Source organism: Equus przewalskii, chromosome 9 (assembly GCF_037783145.1).
Source record: "Equus przewalskii isolate Varuska chromosome 9, EquPr2, whole genome shotgun sequence".
Classification (NCBI taxonomy): domain Eukaryota; kingdom Metazoa; phylum Chordata; class Mammalia; order Perissodactyla; family Equidae; genus Equus; species Equus przewalskii.
In genome coordinates this window covers 20,725,924-20,743,345 of record NC_091839.1, presented here as the reverse complement: position 1 = coordinate 20,743,345, position 17,422 = coordinate 20,725,924, and the positions used below count along the sequence as shown (strand labels likewise).

The 17,422-nt window shown below is 46.3% G+C and overlaps 1 protein-coding gene across 1 annotated transcript; it reads left to right on the top strand.

Moving 5' to 3' along the window:
* Window positions 1–9,393: 9,393 nt before the first annotated feature.
* LOC103540620 (sialic acid-binding Ig-like lectin 6) lies at window positions 9,394–16,821 on the top strand. The gene is made up of 8 exons (XM_008507231.2): window positions 9,394–9,641; window positions 9,719–10,090; window positions 10,253–10,531; window positions 10,744–10,791; window positions 11,294–11,548; window positions 12,679–12,772; window positions 13,116–13,197; window positions 15,578–16,821. The coding sequence occupies exons 1-8, from the start codon at window positions 9,599–9,601 to the stop codon at window positions 15,749–15,751; spliced, it is 1,347 nt and encodes a 448-aa protein (XP_008505453.1). The 5' UTR covers window positions 9,394–9,598; the 3' UTR covers window positions 15,752–16,821.
* Window positions 16,822–17,422: the final 601 nt, after the last annotated feature.

Here is a 17,422-nt window from a genome sequence, read left to right as displayed (position 1 = left end):
TGGGACACAGTAATTAGCAATCAGATAGGTTAATGATTTTTAGAGCTTGGGCCGTGTCAGTGACTCAGAGGCATTTCAGCATCCTCTGCAGTCTTGGCCAGCTCATTGGGGGTTTCTGGAGGTCTGTGCTATCAATGACTGATTTGTATTTGTGAGTTAACCCGTTATGGACAGACCAGAGTTAGTCAGTAATTGGGAGTCTTGGTGCAGATTTGCAGGCTTTCCAGTTCACGGTGGGGGTTGGGTATGGTACATTTAACTTTTGTCTTTGTCAGTAGAGGCTGGGCTGTGTAGGCTGTCACAGATAGGCAGGGAAATGTCCAGAAGCTTTGACTAGGCACACCAGACATGGCTGCCTGAAAATCTGAGCTACCTGAAGGCAATAGGAAATGGAAGTGTTGTTTCTGGAAGCTGACTATGTAGGGGACAACATGGGATGGTGCAACTGTGTGTATTTTAGAGCGATGACAATGTGAAACTGATTCCCTGTTCTTCTCTTTTGACCTTAAGGCAAATGTGTAACAGCACTCAGCGTCAGTTTCATCATCCACAAAATTGGCCTAATAATGATCATAATATTTAGCTGACAGGATTGTGTGAAAATTAAACAACATAGCTGATACCTGACTCTGCAATTTGCTGACTTTTATTCAATGTTTCCCACATGCCAGGCAGGTGCTGAGGGCTTGACAAGCTCATCCTCTGTAAGTTTCCCAACTTAAGACCCTCCTGACACGTGTTCAGTGTCCTCAAGTGAGCAGGTCTCATGAACCAGTGATATAAAACCTGATATTAAAACTACCGTTGGAGTTTAACAGTTACAAAAAATACTTATATACATAAAGAAAAACACAAGGAAAGGGTGAAAATTGATGAGCTAGTCATCCAACTTAAATTAGAGAAACTTGCCCCCATCACTCACCCCACAGACTCCTCATCACTCAGTCAAAAGATCCTGCATCACTCACCTCACACAGCCCCCATCACTCACCCCACCAATGCCCTTGAAGAGATAACTCACCTCAAAGACCCCCACCACTCACTCTAAGATCTCCCCCATTGAGGATCCTGGAGAGACCCCGATACCCCAGAGGTTCCCCAGCAAACCTACTCCAATTCCTGCTCCATCATCAGCCAGTCCATGGTTTCCTCTGTAACACAGAGGCCTGTGGATGAGGAAACACCAGCCCCCTGTGGTCTGCTCTCAGCAGGAGGATCCAGATTATCTAAAGAGCAGGGAGTCCAGATCTGTTGCTTCCTGCATCTGTCCTCGGGTTCTGGAGAACTGTCCCTGGGACTGCTCCCACTGACCTCACAGAGATGGTACTGAGGGACATTTGGGAAGTGATCCACTGCTTGGGGGCCTGTATGAGTCTGACTGATCGGGAGCAGGAGCTTCAGGGACTGGAAGAATTTGAGGGTCGCATTGTAACACATTCAAGGTGGGCAGCAATTGGGGACCCATAGAAATCAGTAGAGTGGGGTGCTGAGGGTAGCATATGGGAGTCATCTCACTAGAGGCCTAGGGGGTCAGTAATGGGAGTTCATGAAGGTGAGTGCATTGCTTTCTGGGCAGTGTGTGTTGGGGACCTTTTGGAATAGATGAGTGGGTCAGTGTTGGCCTGTCCTTGGGTCCCTGAGGACATGGTAAGGGTCAATGATTGGCAGTTGAGCAGATTGACAATGGTTTCCTATTGGGGTGCATTATTTGGATCTCTGTGTTGGGAATTATTTGGAATCCAGAGTTTCCCAAGTGCCAGGAATGTGCTGAAGACTTCACAAGCCTCATCACATGTCAGTTTCACACTTCTGATAAATACCTTCCTCTTCATATTGGAAACTACGACTAAAGTAACAGCTTTATATTCTCACAGTAAAAGGTGGCAAAGATTTGACTAAATTTCATTAAGTTTAGTCCAGATCTGTTTGTGTCTTCTTTTTTTCTCTAACGTTAACTAATAGAGTTAGATTTTCTGAGCTTTGTCTACTCTCAGTGTCTAGTGCAGTAGCCTTCACCTAAGGGCCCCCAGAAATTCATGTGGAGTGAATGTTGGATGAGTGACCATGTGGTCATTGCCTTTCGAGGGCTTTCTGGTGTCTCTGCAGAGCCCCTGGGTCAGGCTACATCACTGAGGCCGCAGGATCTCCCTTCACAGCCCAGCCAAACTCCCCCAAGTGGGTCCGGTTGGAGCCCCTAGACACCCACCCACTTTTGGGCTCCTGGGAAAAGTGGAGTTGTCAGCAAGAGGGACCAATAGTTGGAGCCCAGAGGGGACATGCCTGCTGATGTGAATTTGCCCCACAGCCCCCAGGTCCTGAATCCAGTGGAGCAGGATGGATCATGAGGCGAGAAGGAGCCACAGGCACAGTTCTCCAGAACTGAGGACAGACTCAGGAAGCAGCAGATCCTGGACTCCCTGTGCCTGAGATACAACTCAGCATTAAAATGGAATAAACCACCATTATATACAACAGCATGCAGGAATTGCAAGAAGCCAGACATAAGAGAATACACAGTAAGATTCCATTTTCATGAAGTTCTAGAGTGGCCAAAACTAAGCTACTATCATAGAAATCAGTAAAGGCTGCCTCAGGGAGGGGGCGGCATAAGGGAAACTTGTGCAGTGATGGAAATACTCTACTTCTCTATTGGGGGGGGGGATGTATGCATGTATCAAAATGCAGTAAAAACCTGTGCACTATATATAAATACAATATTTAAAAACATTTCTTATATATAAATATATCTGTATATTACACGTGATAAGTATATATCATGCAAATTTAATAAAATACGTATGTAAGATACTGTAATGGTGGATACATGACATTATACTTTTGTCAAAACTCATAGAACCAAACTACATAAAGAGAGAACCTTAATGTGAACTATGGACTTTAGTCGATAATGATGTATACATATGGGTTCTTTAATTTTAACAAATGTACCACACTAATGCAAGATGTGGATAATAAGGGAAATTGTGAGGGGCAGGAGGGTGTATGTGGGAACTCTCTGTACTACCTGCTCAATTTCTCTGTAAACCTAAAACTGTTTTAAAAAATAAAGTCTGTTAATTATCTAAAAATTCAGTTGTTACAAGAAGCTATTAATTATAAATTTACATAAATATATATTCATTCATTATATGTAAATTATACTGCAATAAAAAATGAAGCAGACACAGGCAACAATGTATACTGTGATTACATTTATAACAAGTTCAAAAATAGGTTTATCTGCACTATACTTTTTAGGGCTGCATAGATAGGTAATAAAGCTATAAAGAAAACGTGGAAATGGTTCATGTAAAAGCCAGGAGCATGAATGCTTTCAGAAGGGATACACAGAGTGTTGTGATCAGAGAGACCCACAAGGGAACATCAGGAGGGTGGTCATTAGTTTCTCATTACTTGGTCTGTGTTGGGTTTGCACTAGTTTTTGCTTTCTAACCATTTGGCTAATGACACCTATAATGTTATACACTTTATATATATAGATATGTTATATATACATTACAGTAAAAATTGTAGCAAAAATGTGACAAGGTAAGAGAAGTTTGATGCTCTGACACTCACGTTTTGGTGACGTTCTGCAGTGTTTCTTTTCCCCAAAGCTCAATATTCATAAGTGAGAGAATAATTTTTTTAACAGCTCAAGAAAGGTGCAGTTTTATCTACCAGGAAAATAAAAGACCAATTTGTATGATACATTTGATTGCATCAAAACGAAGCTTTCTGGGGCCGGCCCGGTGGCATAGCGGTTAAGTGCGCACGTTCCCACTTCGGTAGGCCGAGGTTCACCAGTTCAAATCCTGGGTGCAGACATAGTACCACTCGTCAAGCCATGCTGTGGTAGACATCCCACGTACAAAGCAGAGGAAGATGGGCATGGATGTTAGCTCAGGGTTAGTCTTCCTCAGCAAAAAGAGGAGGATTGGTTACAGATGTTACCTCAGGGCTAATCTTCCTCAAAAAAAAAAAAAAATGAAGGTTTTCATTGAAAGGATAGTAATAGGAAATAATAAAAAAAAGAGAGGGATCTTGCAATGTCAAGATAGTGTTCTATGAACTGAGCAATATGGTTGTTTCAACTCAACTCAATTCTGTACTTGATATCTAAAAGAAAAAATAACAAATATGCAGGGCACAAGCAATGCTCCTTCTGTTCCAGCTGTCTTTTCCAAACTGCCTGACATTCTGTAGGTTGACTCATCGAACTTAACAGGCAAGGAAAGGAGTTAGGAATGGGGGAGAGAGGAGACCATCACGTCATAGTGTAAATGTGGCCACCTCTGTATCAGGTATCCACCTTTACCATGGCATTTATTATACTGTTGAAATTATATGTATACACTACTATATTCTCACACTAAGAGTTAGGTCCTTAAGGGTAGGACTGTGTCATATTCATCCTCATAAACCCAGAAGTCAGCACTGGTGAGGCTGGTGCAAAGTACAGTTAATCAATTCTGATTGGCTGACTGGTTTGTCGCTTGGTAGATTGGATGAAAAATAAATCAAAATTAGAACCCAAATGGACTGTTTTCAACTCAAGTGTATCTTTAATTCTTGACTATTATAATAGAGCCAAATGAATGCTCATTGAATTATCATTGGAGATGGATGTTCCTTTTAATGTCATTTCTTCTAGCATCAAGACGCCTATCCATTTGGATGACAGAGACACGAACAAACATATCATCAAATTCAAGTTGACTCTATGGCTGGAAGGAAACATCAGAGATGCTACAGCTGAATCAGAAGAGAGAATAACAAAAGTTAATTTTAAGTGGGGAAAAAAATTGAGATGCAGTACCAGTCAGATAATTCCTGTTGTCTGGCAGAGCTATGTAACATCAAACCTCTGAAATTACCATTTGACATTATGTGTGCAAAGCTTGAAAACCCTCACTACATTTTTTTTTTAGGAAGATTAGCCCTGAGCTAACATCTGCCACCAATCCTCCTCTTTCTGCTGAGGAAGATTGGCCCTGAGTTAACATCCATGCCCATCTTCCTCTACTTTATATGTGGGATGTCTGCCACAGGATGGCTTGACAAGCACTACATAGGTCTGCACCCAGGATTTGAACTGGCGAACCCGGGGCCGCTGAAGCAGGATGTGCAAACTTAACCACTGCGCCACAAGGCCAGCCCCTCTTCTCACTAATTTTTCATCAATTTTTAAATCAACTTGATAATAGTATGATTTATATACAATAAAATGCACCCATTTTAAGTGAAGAAACAAAAACAAAGGTTTCCATCAAATAGAGGAGAACCAGACAAATTTAATCGGGAAATGACAGCATGGGAGAAATCATTTCCTTTATTAAACTCACAAGAGTTTTTCAACTAGAATGTACAAAAACTTCCACAAATCAACAAGAAAAAGGAAAAGAAGCCAATGTAAAAATAAACAAAATGGCATGAATATTTATTTCACAAATGTGGAAGCATGAATGGAAAACAAGTCCGTGTTGAGATGTTCGCACTCACCGTAGTTGAAAAAAAAAAATCAACCATAAACAAGACAGCACTCCAGACTCATCAGACTGCAAAATCAAGAAGGCAGAAAACAGCAAGGGCCACAGAGATGGGAGGAAATAGAAGCCTCATGTTCTGATGGTGGGAGGGTAGACTGTTGAGGCATTTTGGGAGCTGGCAAAACTCTATTTTGTGAACTGACTGTATTTGCTTTGTGATAAATCACTGAGCTGCACACTTAGCCATTTGTATCTTCTTCTGCATGTTGTACACTTTACAATAAAAAAATTAAACTAATATTGAGTGGAAGTAGCCAGAAAAAAATGTGTACTATATGATGCCATTTACATAAAGGTCAAAAATAGTGAAACCTAAACTTTGAAATTTAGGGATGCATATTCTGTTGGCAAAATGTATGATTCTCTAAGGTAAATAATAAGGATGAGATTAATATCCTTAGAGAGGTTGATAGGCAAAACTCCAAGGTCCCTGTGTGTAAATGCTTTGAATAGAAATTCACAAGGAAAGATTACAGTTAATTAAAAAAAATAGATGGTAAAAGTTGTTTATCGATACAAAATAAAGGGTAAAAACTATTTCTCCTAATCTTGAATTAGGAAAAGTGAAAAAAGTCAATTATATCAGGCACTTTCAAGTGCCCTCGGGAGATTTAAGTGAGTAAGGGCATTTTTCGAAAATGTCGTGTTGACTTGCAAAGCAATTGGAAGAATCATCTCCTCTCCCCACTTATTGCATCAATTAGAAATGTTTTGTTCTAAGTTACAAAAAGGCCAACTTTCAGGAACTTTAACAAATAGGGCTTTACTTTTCTCACGTAAGAAGAAGTTTAGAGATGGGCGGCTGTTGGCTTCAGTTCAATGGCTTGGCAGAGCCTACTGGACATTCCGGAGAGTAAAGAAGAAGGGGCACAGGGGAAGCCCAGCCTCCAGACCAGAGGGTAGGCCCCTTCCCGATTTTCTCCCTCGTAGACGGTCCATTACCTTTGACTCACTTGCTTTCCTGACCTGAGGCCCAGATCCAGTTCCTCTCTAGTCAGACCCCTCTACACAGACTTGCTATTCCTAAACTAGGGACCCAATTCTGCTTCAGCACCACGGACAGCGCCGCCTCTACTTTCTGGGGCTCCCCAAGGGCCAGACAGGGTCTTGGCTGAAAAGAGGCCCCCTCCTGTGGATAGAACCAAAGGGGAGAATTGGCAGAGGCTTGAGGACTGGACGTGAACAGGATAGGGGCCTCTCAATCTAGGTCAGCCCTTCGCAGGCTTCCCACCTCCAGGAAATAAGGCCTTACATTGCATGAGAGAGGGTCTTCTCACATACCCTTGGTTTCTTGCCTCTCAGGGCAGACTCCACCTCCAATCTCTTCAGAAATCCCTCCCTGTCTGGGGAAATCCCCCATCTTCCCTCTTCCTCCTCTTACAGACAGGAAGGGCCTCTCTCCCCAACATGCTTATATCTCTGTCTCTCTCCCTCTCTGTCCTCCACCCTCTCCTGCTCTTCCTCTCTTTCTCTCACTTAGTCTCTGGTTGGTACCCAAATGGAGCTCTGGAGGACAGAGAACAAGACTTATGGTCCTTTACTATCTCTACCTCTGTGCCAAATCCTGAAAATTTTTTTAAAATTATGCCTCAGGGCCGGCTCCGTGGCCGAGTGGTTAAGTTCTCACGCTCCGCTGGGGCAGCCCGGGGTTTGGATCTTGGGCGCGGACATGGCACCACTCCTCAGACCACGGTGAGGCGGCGTCCCACATCCCACAACTAGAAGGACCTGCAACTAAGATATACAACTGTGTACAGGGCGGGGTTGGGGAGATAAAGCAGGAAAAAAAAATATGCCTCAATGTCTACCAGATAAATGAAGGAATGAAATATTAAGAGGCTGAATGAAGCATTGTTTTTGGAAGTGATGGAAGACATTCAAAGTGTTTAGGCACACAAGGGACCTTGCTGAGATTGGGAAAAGAGTTCTGTGACATCAGAGATGGATCACCGTCAGTGGGAGACCTAGAAGCTACAAAAGGGAGATCAGTAAGGAGAGGGGAATTAGTGGTCAACCCATGGAGGATAATTATGGAGGCTGGAGGATCTGTGGAGAAGATGGGGAGAGATATTCTGTACATATATGTGCAGGGATCACAGGAAATGTGAGGAGGAACAAACACTCAGTCAAAAGTTTTGTCTCACCCTGAACCCAAACAACTCACCCAAGTCTGGCACAGGAGCCAGGGCTCCAGGCTCCAGTCTCAGCCTCTGTCCATAAGCTTTCTCCTTGCAGATGAATTCAAGAGTTCACCCAACGCTTCCCAAGGCCTCCAGGTTGCTCCAGCCCTGGAGTGGAGTGGGTCCAATCCAGAAAGAATTTGGTCCCATGAGACTCTTGGTCTCTCATTCCTCTGCCTCCATGAGAGAGGCTCTGAGGAACCTATCTGGAGAAAAATAGATGGTCAAACTCCACATCTCTCTTGAGGGAGGTGGGGGTTGGTCTTCAGGAAGTGACTGGTGGCATTTCAGGGTGCAGGAAGGAGGAAGGCTCCACCCTGCTGTGGTCCCAGAAGAGCTCAGCTTTCGCTTCCCTTGCAGTGGCCTGAGAGGGGGGCGGTATTCTTATTGAATGGAGAAGTTTAGGGCAGAAACCATACATTTCAACCCAGAAAGAGCCCCCAGCACACTGACCACCCCAGGGTCACCCCCATCTCCCAGCTGGGAGATGCTCATCAGATGGTATCAAGGGAATCTAGATGATCCTCTGCAACCCAGAGATGCTGCTGCCACTGTGGCCACAACTGTGAGGGCAACAGGTCTGAGGCAGAGACTTCCAGGTGGGGCTGCAGTCAGAGACTCTGTGTCCTGCAGTGGTCCCTGAAGGATGGTGCAGGTACAGTCTGTAACATTCAGTCAGTGATGGCGAAGGAAGGTCTACTTGTGCATCTTATCCCATTCTCCAACCCAACTCATGGATTTTCTGGACCGACTTTAGCCCAATTGACACCCACCTCCAGATCCTGGAGGTGGGCAACAGACGCCATAATCCCCCACTGGTCACAGATCCTACCAAAACCTGGAAGAGAGAATCTGGGGCCAACTCAACCTCCTCGGGGACCCAGGGGCCCACAGTGCTCTGAGCATCAGATTTTCCAATGTGGGAAATTGGGAATACTTTAGGATAAAGCAATATTATGTGAAATATTACTCCCAATATATGACACTGTCTCTAAAGATGACAAGTAGCCAAGGGCCCTCAGGAGAGAACCCCAGAGAAAGGAGCACCCCTGCTTCTTATCTCGAGGATGTGGGAGGTGATCAGGACCATGGAACTGATGGAGGGGGAGGCCAATGTGGAGGTTGCCCCCAGGATCAAACTCTGGGGTCTGAGTATTTCTCTCCTCTCCAGCTTGTACCAGATACCCCAAATCCACACTGTTCTCACCTAAAGTGCAATCATCTTGGAATCTAAACAGTGCTATGTCAGTGACTTGTGTAAGAGGATGCTTCTCTCTGCCCTGGGCCCCAAGCCCTGACCCTGTTCCTAACTAACCACCCATATGTTAGGGTCAAGGTCATGACACCAGCCCTACATGATGGGTGACCTTCCTAGGAGGTGATAGGTCTATGGATAGGCCCACTGAAGGAGTTCAGCCCAAAGATAAAAACTTATATCTGATTTTTCAGGCCTGATCATAGGTAAATAAAAAGGCTTTCCCTGGCTGTCCTCACAGGGAAGCCACCCTCCATGTGCTCTTGACTCTCTGGGAGCTGGCCAGCTGGGACCTGCTGCTCCAGTGCATTTGATTGTGCATGAGCCCAGGAGGCAGGACTTGGAGGTCTCTCATCCTTCCTTGCTGCCTTACTTGGGCAAGCTCCTTGCCTCTCTGAGCTTCAGGGTTCATCTGTCACATGCAGAAATGGGCCTGGGTGATCTTAAATGGGCACTCATAGCTGACTCTGTGACTCTGAAGTTTCCTCTTCTGGGCTTGTGGCCCCTACCACAGGCTTCCTGTCTAAGCTTCCTCTGCCCTCTAACATCTGCGACTTTCTCTTCTCTCTCAAAGGGATCCCAGAAGGCAGACTGTCCAAGGACATGAGGACAGAATGTCACTGCAGTTGCTGCTGCTGTTGCCCATGCTGTGGGGAGGTAAGTGGTCAAGGGGAGAGGGGACCCCAATCTGGGGAGGCCCTGGAGCTCCAAGCTGAGTTTGTCTCTCTCCCCAGTGCCCACGGTTCACGGTCAGATCTACTCGCTGGAACTACCAGAGTCCGTGACAGTGCAGGAGGGCCTGTGTGTCCTCGTGCCCTGCAAATTTTCCTACTCTAGGACTACCTATGGGCCCTTCCACATGTTTTGGTTCCGGAAAGGGATGTCTGGAAACCGTGATCTTCTATTGGCCACAAACAAACCAGAACGGAGGGTCCACGAGAGCACCCAGGGCCGGTTCTTCCTCCTTGGAGTTACCCAGGCCCACAACTGCTCCCTGAGCATCAGAGATGTCAACAGGGGGGACAATGGGACTTACGTCTTTCATATGGAGAAATCCTTCACAAAACACCCGTATCTAACTAAGACACTCTCTCTGCATGTAACAGGTAAGGCAGAGGACCAGGGAAAAGCCCCAGAGTCCGGAAACAGAAAAATGAAGGTTCTGTTCCACCTGAGGGTGTGGTAGGGTGGGGACAGTAGTGAAAAGACCTGAGGCCAGGCTGAAAATACATCAAGGGCTCCCAACCTCCTCTCTCTCTCCTCACCAGCCCTGACCCACAGGCCTGAAATTCTTATCTCGGTGCCCCTGAAGTCCAGCCACCCCAGCAACCTTACCTGCTCTGTGCCCTGGGCCTGTGAGCAGGGCACACTCCCCATCTTCTCCTGGACATCAACTGCCCTCAATTTTCTGGGCCCCAGAACGCTCCTTTCCTCGGTGCTCACCCTCACCCCACAGTCCCAGGACCACGGCACCAGCCTCACCTGTCAAGTGAAGTTCCCTGCAAGTGGTGTGACTGTGGAAAGGACCATCCAGCTCAACATCACCTGTGAGTGCTGGGCCAGGATGCTCATGTCCATGACAGGATGGGGCCAATGCAGAGCTTGGCTAGGGCTTGATGTTGGGGTCCTATTAGTCAAACAAGAAGGGGTCCCCATTTACTTGTTTCTATGGCTCCTGGGGAGAAAAGCCCAGTGCCCATCCATCCGTCTCCATCATCCATCTCCATGGATGTTGAGGCTGCTCATCCTTCTGTCCCAGATGCTCCACAGAACATGGCCATCAGCATCTCCCAAGGAAACAGCACAGGTAGGAAAGAATCTCTTCTCTCCAGAGCTGGGATGGATGTAGGGTCTAGCTGGATGTAGAGCTCCAATTGTCTGGGAACTGAGATGTAAATGAGAAGCCAGCTACTGAGGTCCGGGATGGGGAGGGCACAGGGGGAAAGCCCTACAAATCCAAACTCCCTGAAGTTAACCCTATCCTCACCCACAGCTTTCTCCAGCCAAATCTAAAGGAAGCCGTCACATCCCTCTTGCTTCTCCCTCCTCTCTGTTGTTTTATCTCTTCCTTCTTCTGCAGGCCCCTCGCTGGCCCATCAACTGTTCACTATTTCCCTGTCCTGAGCCCTCTGTCCTCCATCAGCCAGACACTCTGAGCAGCTCCAGGGAAATCGTCTGGTCCTTTTCTGAAGGCCTGAGGACTGACTCTACTGGTCCCCTCCTCAGAGTTAGCATGGAGAGAGATGCCAACTTCACTCACTCCATCTCTCTATGTCTTTGTCTCTCTCTCTGCATCTCTCTCCCCAAAGCCCTCATGATCCTGCAAAATGCCTCGAATCTTCCCATCCTGGAGGGCCAGGTTGTGCGGCTGCTCTGTGTTGCTGACAGCAACCCCCCTGCAGAGCTGAGCTGGTTCCAGGGGTCCCCAGCCCTGAACGCCACCCCCATCTCCACCAGCGCTGTCCTGGAGCTGCCTCAGACAGGGACTACAGGAGGAGACTTCACCTGCCTGGCTCGGCACCCGCTGGGCTCCCAAACTGTCTCTGTGAGCCTCTCTGTGCTCTGTGAGTGTGGGGACCCTGAGAGAATGAGGGTCCTGGGGAGGGCAAGGGCACTGCTGACCTCCTCCTCCCTCCCCAAAGACCCAACAGCTGCTGGGACCCTCCTGCTCCTGGGAGGACGAGGGTCTGCACTGTGGCTGCTCCTCCCGAGCCCAGCCGGCCCCCTCCCTGCGCTGGCGGCTGGGGGAGGCTCTGCTGGAGGGGAACAGAAGCAACGCCTCCTTCATCATCACCTCCAGCTCCTCTGGGCCCTGGGCCAACAGCTCCCTGAGCCTCAACGAGGGGCTCAGCTCTGGCCTCAGAGTCAGCTGTGAGGCCACGAATGTCCACGGGGCCCAGAGAGCCACTGTCCTGCTGCTGCCAGGTCAGAGGTCTGCAAGGGGGTGGCTCCTGGGGAATGAAGAGCCTGGAACCTTATTTTAGTTTCCTAGGGCTGCGCTAACAAAGTACCTCAGACAGAGGGTTAAAAAATGGAGATTTATCATCTCACAGTTCTGGAGGCCAGAAGCCTGAGATCAAGGGATCAGCAGGGCTGGTTCCATCTGAGGCTGTGAGAATCTATTCCAGGCCTCTCCCCCAGCTTCTGGTGGTTTGCTGGCAATCTTTGGTGTGTCTTGGCTTGTATAAGCATCACTTCGATCTCAGCCTTCATCATTACTTGGTGTTCTCCCTGTCTGTGTATAAATTCCCCCTTTTTAATGAGGACACGAGTTATATTGGATCAGGGCCCAACCTAATGACCTCATTTAACCATCACCGCTGTAAAGACCAGATCTCCAAATAAGGTCATATTCTGAGGTCTGGGGCAAGGAATAAGCCACGGGTGAGGCGGAGTGGATTTCAACACAGGAACTTTGGGTGGGAAACAGTTTAACCCGTAACAGCTCCAGAGAGATGAAACTTGCAGGAGAGGCAACCTAAGGCCTGGACCAGAGTGGCTAGAGGCATAAGATCCTCAGCGCTGTGGCCAGGAGAAGGGGCTGGTCCAGGCTCAATAGGGCACTGGAATGCAGAGTGACTGAGTGTTGTTTGATGAGTGGGTACGCTAAGAGAACACACACAGAGAGAAGTGGCCAGTTGGAAGGATGCCATGTATTGGAGTTGGAGTCTACACAAACTCAAATTATCTGCAGGTAAACCAGAACCCAGTGCCAGGGTGTTCCTGGGAGCGGTCGGGGGAGCTGGCATCATGGCCCTGCTTTCTCTCTGCCTTTTTCTCATCTTCAGGTGAGAGTGGGCTCCAGGGACAGAGGGAGATGCCTAGGGTGGGAACAGCAGAAGGTCTCAGACACAGAAAACCTGAGCTGGAGGAACTGGACTGGTTGCACAGCCAGGAGCTGGGGAAGGGAGGCTGACTTGTGGCATGAATCAGCCTGTAACCAACAGGGCCAAGCATGGGGTCTGTTCCAAGCCCTGGTCCAGCTCTTGGGTTAGGGGGAGCACATGGAGTGGGGCCCTACCTCCGCCTACCTCATTCCGCACTTCCATGATCTTTACAGGGAGTAGGGGATGGTCTGCCTACTCAATGCCCCAAATAACCAGGCTGAAATGCCCGGGGCTCTTCCCTTAGAGTGAAGACCTGCAGGAAGAAGGCAGCCCAGCCAGTGCAGAGCACCATGAACATGAACTCAGTCGAGGGCTCAGGCTCCAGGGTGAGTGAAGGGACATGAGCTCCATTCAACATTATCCCTGGTGGATGCCCCTCGGGAAGGGCCTTTAGGCATTTCCATATTTACGTCCAATACTCCTGGAGTTCCATGTGTGGTCATTTTAAATTATTGACTCAATTGCTCTGATGTTTCTTCTTCTGGTGGGATAAGTATGCAGTCTAGTTGGTTTGTTGGGAGTATTTATGCCTCACCTGTCAGATGATCATATTCCCCTGGAAATATCAGCCTTTTCTTCTGGCCTTGATTACCAACCAGTGAAGAGTACTGGCCCAAACCTAGTATATGTCAGCCCCGCTGGTTACAAGGAGAATTTATCACCCCATTTTGCATTTTTCAAATCTCTGTGCTTATTTAATATCAACACTGTATCTAGTGAAGTATACTTCACACGTAATAAAATGCACCCATTTTAAGTATATGGTTAAATGAATTTTGACAAATGGATACACCCTGTAGCCATGTCCCCAGTCCAGACATGGAACATTTCCATCACTCCCCAAAATTCCCTTCTTCCCCTTCCCAGTCAACCCCTGGTTTCCAGGGATCACTGATTTCTATCACGATGGATTAATTTTGTCTGTTCTGGAACTTCATATAAATGGAACCACGCAATATTTATTCTATATATCTGGTTTCTGTCACTTCATTAAAGATATATAAACCCTAAACACGTATACCCCCAGCAGCAGAGCATCATTCATCAAAACAAATGAACAAAAACTGAAAGAGGGTCAAGGAGCCGTAGACATACCCACAGTTATGGTTGATTATTTCAAAACTCCTCTCTCCATTGGTGGTAGAACAAGGAGACAGAAAATCATTTTTTAAATTCAATTTATTTAATTCCCTACATTGTTTCCTCTGGTCCATCTTGGGGAATGGAATCCTCAGGGTGTGCTCAGTCGCCATCAGGAATCATGGGGATGAGAATCATGGGAGTCAGGAATCAGGATATATCTCTTTCATTGCTTTACTTTCAAATTTTCAGTAAACTTTTTTTTAATGACTATCTCTTGAAGTCAGCAGAGCCCAGTGGTTCAAAGCATGTGCTCCACAGCCAGATGGGCTGCATTCTAATCCCCTTTCTGTACTGATGAGCTGTGTGACTCTGGACAAATGATGTTCTCTCTCTGACTTCTGTTTACTTTCTGTGACATGAGAATATGAGGAGGTCCTGTGTCATAGTGTAGCTGTGAGGAGTACTTAAAACAGCACCTGGGACATACTGTGCATAGGACTCATTACTGCTGATCAGAAACATTTTCTCCTCCAGGGAGTGAGTCCCCAGGGAAGTTTGCTGTTGTTTTTTTATTCCCTGTTGCATCTCCAGGGCCTAGAGAAATGCCTGACTCATAACGCACTTCAGATACTAAATAAGTATTCTGGAAGAAATCATTGAATAACTATCTTGCTGGAAAACATTTTCTATTAAAATCTCTGTCTCTGTTTTTTGATGGGTGAGTTTCGTCCATATGCAAATACTGTGGCCGTGATTATTCACAGACACGTTTCTTCCTTTCTTGTGTTTTGGCTATGGTAGATTAGCACAGCTGATGCGTCATTGACTTTCATCTTGGCTTTCATCTTGCTCACTCTGGGCAGCCTTCTCCCTCTCTTCTATTTGCTCTTCAACAGTGAAGCCCTTTCCTCCTGATCTGAGAACTGTTTGTCTTTGCCTCTCTGAGCTGCTGTTTGAGGGTTTCTATTTCATGGGTCTGTAGCCTGAGAGTGTGGAGGGCGGGGAGCAGAGAGGGGCAAGGTGTTTGTTGCCATCTTTCCTGCAGGACCTGCTATCTGCTCCATCTTCTAGGACCTGTCTGGAAACTGGGTGTGGCTCCCCTGCCTCTGCTTTATATTTCAAAATATCTCCTATCTCAAGTTGAGAACTTGAAATGTATTTGGTTTCAATTTGTTTAGTAACTGCTTCTCCTAGAAAACCACCAGCTGCATGGTGTCAAGGGCTGGGTCTGCTTTCTTCATTACTGTGCACACAGCACCTGGCACACGGCCCCAACAGAGGATGGCACTATAGCGAGAAACAGCTGTGTGTGAGTCCTTGCTCAGTGGGGCATGTACAGAGATGTGTGTCTTCAGGGCAATGCATGTAATCTCTCTGCCTTAGTTTTACTATTTGTAAGACGAATACGATAATAGCATCCTCTTGCAGCATTTTTTCTTTTTAAATATAAGGTGTTAAATATAAACACTTAGCAAGGATGGGCAATCTTAAATATTCTATTTTTGAATAAATGAATGGGTAAATGATCAAAGTTCCATCTGTCCCACTCCCATTCTGGTCCTTGGCTGCCCTCTCCCAGACCCTGTTGCCCAGCTCTCAATCCATTCTCTTCCTTCCATTCAGGCACATCAGCACCAGTACTGGACAGACTCCCCCTCAGACCACCCAGCCACTGCTGGGGCGAGCCCCATCTCAAGAAAGGAACAGGAGCTCAACTATGCGTTCCTCAGATTTCACAAGCCTCAGGAACAAAAAGACAGCAACAACGAGTATGAAGAGGTCCAGCCACACAAGTGAGGAATTATTTTCTCACAGTTCTGGAGGCTGGAAGTCTGAGATCCACAAGTCAGCAGGGCTAGTTCCTTCCGAGGCCTTTCTCCTGGGCTTGCAGACAGCTGTCTCCTCCCTGTGTTCTCACATGGTCTTTCCTCTTCTTACAAAGATTTCCTCTTCTTATAATGATACCAGATGTGTTGGATTAGGGCCCACTGTAACGACCTGATTATCGCTGAATTACTTCTTTAAAGACTCTATCTCCAAATACAGTCATATTCTGATCTACTGGGGGTTAGGTTCAACCTATTAATTTTATGATTTTTCAGTTCATAACACTCAGCCTCTGATTATGTTAAAATTGACGGCCTTCTCATCAATGGTATGAATCCCCTAGTATATGTGGAAGACCACAGGACTTGTGTCCAAGAGAACTGAGTTCAAATCCATCTATGCCACTAATTGACTGAGTCCCTTTAATCTCTCTGTGTTCACTTTACTGTTCTGCAAAGGAGAGTAATCAACCCTCAATCAGATTATTGTGAGAGAGCCATGGAAACGTACATAACAAACAGGTAACAACAGTCCTGACGTGAAGCTCTTTGTGAACTCTGAACACAGGTATCTGGCATGACTTTGGCTGTTTTAATAGAAAGTTTCTGCTCACAATTTCTCCTAGGGCTTGGAGAGGCCAGTCCAAGAGGCCATAGAACTTTCTTCCCTAGGATTAGAGATGAGGCAAGGATGGCTGCTCTTACCACTTCTATTCAACAATATATTGTAGGTTCTTCCCAGGGCAATGAGTGCAAGAAATGGAAATAAGAGCCCCCGCTTCATAAAGTAAGAAGTAAAGTAGTCTTTATTCACAGACAATAAAAGAGTTTAGCAAAGTGTTAAGATACTAGTTCAAATGACAAAATTCCTTTTCAGTGCTATGTATTGGCTCAGGGCAATTAGAAAGTCAACAGTTTTTTTAAAGATATAACCTACAGTAACATGGAACGATGAAATAAATTGAGTAAAATATATGCAATTTCTGTATATTGAAAGAATACAAAGTATTGTTTAAAGAAATTAAAGAAGATCTAAATACATGGAGATGTATACTATGTTCATGGATTGGAAGATTCAATATTGTTAGGATGTCAGTTTTCCCAAATTGGTGGATAAATTCAATGCAATCTCAAATTCTCAATGAGAGCTTTTGTAGAAATTGATGAGCTAACTCTAATTTGTGCATAGAAAAGCGAACAACTAGAATGTCCTAACAAATTTTGAAAACTGACGATAAGTCCATTGAAGGAGACTCCTCCTGTTCCTATTCCACTGTCCCAGGATTCCCACCACTTTCTGCACAGCATCAGCTATGCAGGAGAAACACATCCTCTGTATCCAGGAGCAAGTCCCTTCCTCCAACAAATCTCGATGGCTCCCAATGGTGGATGAGTCCCAGCCTGGCAGTCCTCGTTCCACGTGTCCTGAGCACCAAAACACCCAGCAGAGGGGTCTGCATGGGCAAAGCCCCAGAGGGAGGGCAGAGCTTGTCTTGTTTTGGAACCATGAGGGGAAGTGTGGCTGGGCAAGGGAACAGGTGTCCAGAAGTCAGTCATGGAGGCCAGTGGGGCCACTGTGGCAAAGGGGACACTTGTTCTCTCTCCTTTCATTCTCCCTACAACCCCATCTCACAGAGAATCC

Excerpts from the sequence above, each read along its gene's own strand:
- LOC103540620 (XM_008507231.2), top strand. The coding sequence starts at position 9,599 with ATGTCACTGCAGTTGCTGCTGCTGTTGCCCATGCTGTGGGGAG. Across the intron at positions 9,642-9,718 it reads GTTGCCCATGCTGTGGGGAG|TGCCCACGGTTCACGGTCAG; the intron begins GTAAGTGGTCAA and ends CTCTCTCCCCAG. Across the intron at positions 13,198-15,577 it reads TCGAGGGCTCAGGCTCCAGG|GCACATCAGCACCAGTACTG; the intron begins GTGAGTGAAGGG and ends CCTTCCATTCAG.